This window comes from Cariama cristata, unplaced genomic scaffold (genome assembly GCF_000690535.1).
Source record: "Cariama cristata isolate BGI_N322 unplaced genomic scaffold, ASM69053v1 scaffold1068, whole genome shotgun sequence".
Classification (NCBI taxonomy): Eukaryota; Metazoa; Chordata; class Aves; order Cariamiformes; family Cariamidae; genus Cariama; species Cariama cristata.
This window is the reverse complement of record NW_009631412.1, coordinates 3,510-12,041: the sequence shown is the minus strand read 5'-3', so window position 1 is coordinate 12,041 and position 8,532 is coordinate 3,510. Positions and strand designations below refer to the sequence as shown.

At 42.4% G+C, this 8,532-nt stretch overlaps 1 protein-coding gene across 1 annotated transcript; it reads left to right on the top strand.

Annotated features, from left to right (window-relative positions):
- Nucleotides 1-545: 545 nt before the first annotated feature.
- On the top strand, nt 546-3,994 carry LOC104166108 (reticulon-4-like). The gene is made up of 2 exons (XM_009705934.1): nt 546-600; nt 1,439-3,994. Exons 1-2 carry the CDS (start codon nt 585-587, stop codon nt 3,937-3,939), a joined length of 2,517 nt encoding a protein of 838 aa, XP_009704236.1. The 5' UTR covers nt 546-584; the 3' UTR covers nt 3,940-3,994.
- Nucleotides 3,995-8,532: the final 4,538 nt, after the last annotated feature.

The window sequence follows — 8,532 nt, the reverse complement described above, 5'->3', positions numbered from 1 at the left end:
GTACAGTCATTTACTGTTACCAGTTTGATCAGTATCAGTATGTCTGATCAGTGCTCTCTTTGTGGGGAGTTTCAAAGCTTACTTCAGTCATTTTAACTTTGCACAATTTTTGGTTGAGTCTCCTTATCGCTGCTGTTCTCGCACAAGCTAGTGGATGTTAAGAGACCCCCTGACAAAGTGAGCTGTTTAAGGACAGTGTGTCATTGTCAACAACGGGTGTTTTATCTGGTGCTGGAGACACTGTAGCTGCTCAGTTGTGTGAAAGAATGAAAATGAAGAGTAGCCGCTGTGGTGTATCTTACCCCAAGATTGGTCTCTGGCTTGGAGGGTTCAGATCCCTCAGTTGCGCCTCAGTCAAGATCCCATTGTAAATGGAGAAATCTGAGCATTGTCTCTCCCAAATTACCCGGCTTGTATCTAGTTCTGTGGGTGTAGATGTTGGCTATGGATCTGTTTGATTTACTGGGAACTGACTACTTGCGTGCTTTCTCCCCTCTTCAGCCTAGCCTTTATTTCTGCTGAGGTTATTTGTTTGTTTTTCAGATGAGACCCTTTTTGCTCTTCCTGCTACATCTGCGCCTCTGATGCACTCCTCTGCAGGCAAGTTCTTTCTGCTCACCTTTGTCTGAATACATCCTGCATTTCTGATCTGATCTCATTAACCCTTTCCAATTAGTCTGCCTCTACTAGAAGTCAGCATGGGTCCAAGAATAGCCTCTATCACATTTTTCAGTTTTGACTTTTCCGTTGATCTGTTCCAAGATTTTAATACTCATTCATTTCTTTACGTGGAAAACTGTTTTATAAACAAGCTACAGCCATCTGTGAATTCTTGGACCCTTGATGTAGGACAGAAGTTGATACTATTAACAGGTTAACACATCAAAGCATAGTTGCTTTACTGATTTAGCAGAAAGATTTAATCCATAGTAACTTTCTGCAGTATTTTATAAAAGTAAAATTTGTACCTGTAGTATATTAGTGGGTTTTGTTAGCTACACTGTCCACCAAATTTCCATTTAAAATAAGTCTCAAAAAAAGACTACTTACTGGCACGCACGTTTGTGCACATGTTTGTGCACAAGCATACACACCTACCCTCTCTCTGTCTCACCTTGCCACTCCACCCTCCCTCTCTTACTTTGTTAATATTGCCTGCTGTACTTCGATGCTCTGTACTTGTCTGGCATCTTCAGCTTTACTGTGGTCTTTGCGCTGCATAAAGTTGCTGCTTCTCTAGCCTTTTGCACACTTCTCTGCTAAAAGAAGTGAAATAGAATAGCATACTTTAACTGATACTTTGTTTTAATGGCTAATAGTGTTTATGATAGAACTTGGAAGACTTAATGACTAACATCATGTGAACCTGTCATGAAAGTTTGCATTGACTTTAAGAGCACTTGCATTCTCTAACTTTCCTTTCTGTCCACGGTCACAGAAAAAGTTATGGACTTGCAGGAGCAGCCAAGTAGCACTAAGTCGCTTGGTCAAGAGGATTTTACTGCAGTCCCGCTTGATACTGCTCCTTCTCTTCCCTCCTTCTCTCCTGTCTCAGCTGATCCCTTTAAAGAGCACGCAGCCTTTGATACGCTCTCAGATGGATTACCTGCAAGAGGCATTTACAAAGAAAATGCAAGTGAGGTTTATAAAGAAACTATGGAAAATGCAAGAAATCCATTTCTTCTGGAGGGAAATGAAAAAGACGTTTCAGAGATGAAATACTCGGAACCCCCATTTGCTAAAGCAGAAGCAGCCATTTTATCTCAAGCTAAAGAAGAAACACAGCTAGAGGGCCCTAAAGAATTACCTCATCTGGAGAAAATGCCTGCACAGCAGCTGAAAATGTCTCCAGAAACTCCTCAAGATTTGTTTGAGAAAAATGAGGAAGATTTCTTTTATAACAAAGACAAATACAGAGATGGTAATCATGGTGAAAAAGGGGTACTGAAAGAAGACCCTCTTAGGAGGGAAGAGTATGCAGACTTCAAACCTTTCGAGCCAGTATGGGAAGTAAAAGGTGCTAGTCACGGACTGAGCAGCGTGAGAGAGGATGTTGGAAGTAAGATAGATGCCAAACTAGAAAGCAGTTTAGATGAGAAATACAGTGTAGATAAGCTGAATGTGCAGAAGGATTACGAAAGAGAGAGTGAAGGCAGCGCTGAAGATCTCTCTTTCCCAAGTACCCCAGAAGCTGTAAAAGAACCTTCGCAGACTTACATCACTTGTACTAAATTTGAATCCTCTGTAAGTCCTGATGGCAACAAAGTCAAATCTCTTTCTCCACTAGAAGAAGGCACTTCAGAAAATAGAACCGATGATGAGAAAAAAATTGCAGAAATGAAAGCTCAGACGAGCACAGAACAAGGCAGTTTTAGCACTCAAGCAGTTGGCAAGCAGGAAGACCAGGAAGCTGACTATGCTAAAACAGAGAGTATATCAACAGTGGCATCTGACACTGCAGCAAACATGCCTGAAGGTCTTACTCCTGATCTAGTACAAGAAGCGTATGAAAGTGAAATGCATGATGCGACATGTACAAAACTTGCTTATGAAACAAAGATTGATTTAGTTCAAACCTCCGAGTCAGTACAAGAGACTCTGAAACCCGTGACACAACTCTGTCCCTCATTTGAAGGGTCAGAAGCTGCTCCATCACCAATATTGCCGGATATTGTTATGGAAGCCCCGCTAAGCACTGGGACTGCTGGTGCAGAAGCATCTGCTGTGCAGCTTGAAGCTTCCCCGTTAGAAACATTTATTCCTACTGCTAATTATGAGAATGTAAAAGAAGAGACTGAAAAACCTCCCTTATACCAAGAGGCAGTGAATGTACCACTGACACAGGCCCAAGAAGCAAAAGAGGCACTAGCATTTAAAAAACCTGATCATGAGAGTAGCACCAGTCCTGAAGATATTGAGACTCCATATATATCTATTGCATGTGACTTAATTAAGGAAACAAAGGCCTCCAGTGAATCTGCTGCTCCATCCTTTACAGATTATTCCAAGACACCGATAACAGAATGCATTTCCCCGGATGTGCCTGAACACAAGGAACTTGTTGAAAAACTGTCTCCGCAGTTTGGAAAATCTGACTTGTTTAATAGCCAGGCGATACCTGACTTCACTGAGAAAACGAGCGAAGATCAATCTCTCATCTTAAAAAGTAAATCAACTGAGAGTATTGTAATTGATGATGAACATGAGGAACGACGGGTGGATTCAGTAGCTGCCACGGGCAAGCCTTATCTGGAGTCTTTCCAACCCGAACTGGATGCTTCCAAAATTGTTGCTGCTCTGCCATCTGAACCAACACCTACGAAAATAGCCAAGGCAGAGAAGGTTCCTCTTCAAATGGAAGAGCTGAATGCTATGGCTTATTCAGCTGATGTATCTGTTGCTACGGAACCAAAAACAGGAGACAACAAAGCTCTCTCACCCATGGAGTCTTCCCCAGTCCCAGTGGAAGAAGACTTTGTGATGTTAGCTCATCCTAAAACTGTTCCTGAGTTTTTGGCAGAAGCCACTGACAGAGAAGTACTGCACAAAGATGAAAGTGAAGAGTTCGGTAAGGTGATCCAAGCTGAGCAGAGGCAGTTGCCTTGCCCAGAGCTGCCCTGTGATCTGCCTGTAAAGAATGTAGAAGTAAAAGCTGAGGAAGATACTAATGCCTTGAAAAAGTCCTTGGAGGCTGCGGAGAGAGAAGTGCCTGAAGTATCCATGATGTCCTTACCGGCCACAGATACCTCACCTCTATCTGCTGAAAAAGAGGTAGTCAGTGTAGTAAAACCAGAAGCTTTTGAGAAGGAAGCTGAGCGAGAAGCTGCTTCTGTTAAAGAAAAGGAAAAACCTACTGCTGTATTTTCAGCAAAGCTGAATAAATCTTCAGGTAATCTGTGTATGCTGTCTTGCAGTTTGCTAATCTGCATAATTCTTTAGCTAAACTTACGCATGTCATGACTTACTCTTTTTAAGTCACTTTCTGTAAACTTCTTGATGTAGACCAAGGGTAACAGAAAATGTTAGTGCCTGCACTTTTACCTTTTTCATATTCTGATTGCTTTGGTACCTTTTTTTTTTTTCTTTTCTGTTTGTCAGGGATGGACTCACTGTCTCCAGTTTTCTCCTTCAGTTCTCCTGCTGGTGATCTGTTACAGAAATAAGTCACTACTCACTGCAAGCTCTTCTATGGTTGTCTACAGGCTGGGCATTAGGTGGCCTTCCAGACTTGCTCTTAGTATGTGATAGTAGGCCAAGGATGGTGTTTCAGTCTGCTATGTGTACATGATTTGAAGAGGCATTTCTTGCTTTTCATACACACTTCAGACATGAGACTTTGAAACTTAGGAAAATATCCTTGCTGCTACTGTATGTGTCTGGAATCTGAAAAGAACCTGAGCATCTCCACTCACGTGACTTGCAGCTTGCATTAGGTCAAGGCGAGTGGTTTAAGATAAATAGTGCACATGAGGGAGCTTAGTATTCAGGTTACTAGGAAAGTGGCCATTAAGAAGTCGAGTATCCTGCAGACATTAAAATTGGTTTATACACAGCACAGATAGGAATTTCCATTTCTATTTTCAGGTAGCGCTTGCACTTCAGTGGAGTTAATTTTTCTTCTACTAATGTGTAGGCAAAGTAGCAGAAAGTTGAAGGAAGGATAAGACCATTGTGTTGCATTCTGTTCCCTAAACTGAATGCCTTGTGAAATTCCAGCTCTTTGTAGACCAGCGGAGTACTTTACTTTTTGGTATCACAGCACCCTGCTGCTCCTCAAGTCTTGCATCAGAAGCATTCCCACTAAAAACCAGCAGAAAGCACAATGACTCTGTTCTAAATAGAAACCCAAATGTTAGTTTGTTAGTTTGACACGGCAGTAGTGTATTTGTGCAGTAGCTGCAGTCTACAGTTCCTAAAATACTACATTCCTAATGTGTGTCTTCTACATCAAATGTGTTTTGGAAGGGAATAACAGGTGTATGTTGAGGGGAACGTCAGGGTGTTGGTGCAATTGAAATAGGGTTTGGAAAATAAGGTAGAAGATGTAGGTTTTATGTTTAACTTTGCCCGCTGGTTGCCATTCCTCCTGTCTCACCTCTTCTATACCTACAGGTAGGCAGAAAGGAAGGAGTTTCCTTTTTCCCTTGCAATGACATTTCAGTGATGCCTCTGCTGTTAAAACATCATGTTTGTGTTCTGTGAAGACTCCCCTCCTTGCACTCAGACTTTCAGCATATAGTACTGTCAAAAGAACAGCTGCTGTGTATCTTGTACTTCATGTCAAGGGGTTAATTGTTTAGAGATCAGACTACTTTGGGAAAAAAAACCCCAACGAACATTGCACTTAGTGCACTAGTTTTTTTGTTCATCCTTTTAACAGGAAGCCTTTGCAGAGGTGTCTTTAATCATTGCATGGATGTAGCAGATGGGGGGGTGGCAAATCAGTGCCTTGGGAAGAATGACTCTTACTTTGGGGCCTGAGAAGGACACAGCTGCTGCTCTTCTGTCTACGAGAAACTGCCGGAGAAGCTGCACATAAAACCGTTTGCCATAGCAGGAGAGGAGAGAGTTGAATGGTGTCTTCATTCTCCCATCTAGTGGCAGAGTGCTGGGACAGGGCACGCATCTGTCCCGCAGCGGTGTTAGCTGAGGGACTGGAGCTGGGCTGGGTGCGTGGGAAACCGGGGAACTGCCTACAACCGCTCTGTCAGCGTTGTGCTCGCTCCGTAAAGCAGTTGCAGTTTTAATTTTTGATGTACTGTGGTGTTTGGGAAGGAAAACTTTTTTTTCTTAACTCTGGAGGAACACTTAAAGCTGAACAGATGAGAATACTAACTGAAAATGGTCCATTTTTTTCTAGGTTTTTCCCCACGGTCTGTGCTGTTTACTTTTTTGCTCATTTCTGCTGTGTTATAGAACACAGAACTGGCAGAACTGGACTTCCGAGGCCTACCTGAAGAGTCTAATGACAAGCCATGGACAAAATCAGTTGTCTATTTTTAATACCACACTACTTAAGCACAATTCCAAAGTGGCATCAAAGAACTAACACATACAGTTGCCTTCCACACTTTCAGAAAGGAGAGGTAATGCGTCACGAGGCCAAGAAGTGATCTGTGCATGTGTTTGGCCTTCTGAGTCTACCTTGATTGTGTGGGGTTTTTTGTCTTCCCACCAGTGGAACTGAAAGAGATTTTACTGTGCCTCAAGGCTTCTGGAAATCAGTTGGCATGATTCTGACTGATGCTTGTTAAAACATTAATCTGAACTGCCTTACTGGTGCACTTAAATTGAGGTTCTTGAATGCTTATTTAACAGTGCTGGTTTTTTTCAAAGCTAACCTAAATGCCGACATGTCTACGCGTACCTGGAAGTGTAACTTCCAACAGTCCCAGTGGACTGCAGGGAGCTAACAGAAACTCTGAAAGGGTGCAGATTTATTTTTTTAAACACCACCACTCCAATAAAGCAAATGTAAAGCTTTGAACAGCCTCCTGGGTAGGACGAGGTTTGTTTAATGCTGCCTGGCAGGCCTCTGGGTAACCTGTTGTATTTTGTAATGGTATCAGACCACAGGGACCTTGTACTTCATAGCTGCACAGATTTAAAAAACGAAACAAACCCAAACCAAACCAAGTTCAGAACTGTAGTTGACTGTAAAGAAACCCCTCTCCTTCTAAGAAGCTCCTATTTATAACCATTTCAACAGCAAATACCCCCCTGCAACACCAGCAATCCCTACTCTCGTGGATAGTGATCCTTTTTAATTTTTTTTTTCCCCACTTCATTTCTCAGTACGTGCTGTATCTAGCTCCCTAGCAGATAATCCTGCAGCTTCACTCTCACGCTCACCAGCTTTCAAAATACACATTTCTTGATCTCCATAAAAATACTGCGCACTGAGAGGTGAGTTCAGAGGGGCCGGTCCCTGGTGGGTCAGGCGCTGGTGGGCTGCGGGCGCTCCTCGGGGAGCGCTGTGATGCCATCTAGCGTTTGTAAATGGCGGGTCGCTCCAGCACCCCGGGCCTTGCACAGGGACTGCGTCCCAGATTTGGAGAAACTGAACTGTGGAAATTAGTTTCATATGCTTAAGAGTTGAAAACTAAATATACCTTTACATATCTTAGCCCTTCTGTTGTACAGACTTTCTTCACTGAAACTTACTTTTGGATAGAGATCATGAATTCTCCCAAATAGGCTAAAACCCCTTGCTTTCCATAAACCTTTTTTTGACCAGTGGGATATGGAGGATTTTATATTACTGAATTACAAAATCAAAGTATATTGTAGAACCCCCCAAAATCTAAACCTCTGACCGTGACGGAAAGTTCTGTACCAAAACATAACCACATTGACAGTTTAAATCTCTCAGTATATTCATGCTGAGCATTACAAAAATACTTGAAAATAGTGTTGAGATCTTTACTCTCAAGGCAGTCGGTTTCACAGGACACCCTTGTTTCGTGGTGGTTTTGAACATCAGGCTCTGTAGACATTCATTTCAGATTAAATCTTACGGGTTTACAGGTCTCTTGTTTTCATATATGCTACGGGGCACTCTATAACTGAATTACAGAAATGCAGCTGATTAATAGTATCTTACATTTCCTGGATTTTCTCGAGGGGGTGAATTCAAAGGTGAAGTCCAAGTGGGAAATGTGCTTTTGAGAGGGTGACTGAGTGGTACTAATGATGAAGCTTTTCTTTTTTCTCCCGAATCATGGAGGCAGAAATAAAATACTTCCTGTGATTCTGTAACAGCAAACCAGGTCATTACAGTACGTGAAGCTTAAAAGAAGTTCGAAATGCTGCCTTACACCAGCACTTGTACCCGTTTGGTTCATTTCTGTTAGCTTCCGTATTTGTAGTTAGTTAAATAGAGCCCTTCAGCTGATGGGAAGTGTTTGGTTTGGTTTTGTTGGTTTTCACTGGGGAAAAAATACCTTGGAATGCCTCTGGAGTTTCTTTCAGGAGCAGATTATTTGTAAAATACCATTTAATTCAACGTAAAATACCATTTAATTCAACATAAAGTCTTCATTTAATTTCATCTGATTGTGGTGTTAGATTCTCTGGTTGTTTAGGTCTTCTTTCATGCTATCAGGTAAATAATAATAAATAGAGACTTCTGTTCCAGCATGGAGAATTTGTTCAGGAGTAAGAGGAATGAGGGGGGAAAGAAAAAAAGCCCCAAACAACCTTGAGTGAATTTTTTCTGAAGGAGAGACCTGGACTTGCTGTGTTTCATTAGAGCTCTCGTGTCGGCCCCGTTGAGAGGCGAAGGCCGCTAACCCTGGACTTGCTGTGTTTCATTAGAGCTCTTGTGTCGGCCCTGTTGAGAGGCAAAGGCTGTATGGCGAAGGCCGCTAATGGAGCAAGGCTTTTGGGAAGTTACTTGCAGGGCGGCAGAATTATGGAGAAAACGGAGCGTTTGTGGTAAGTTATCAGTGTTCCCAGAAGCACAGATATTCAGCCAGCACTGAATGGGGCAGAATTAGGTAGTCATCCAAAATGCTCTCCTGTGGGAAGTCG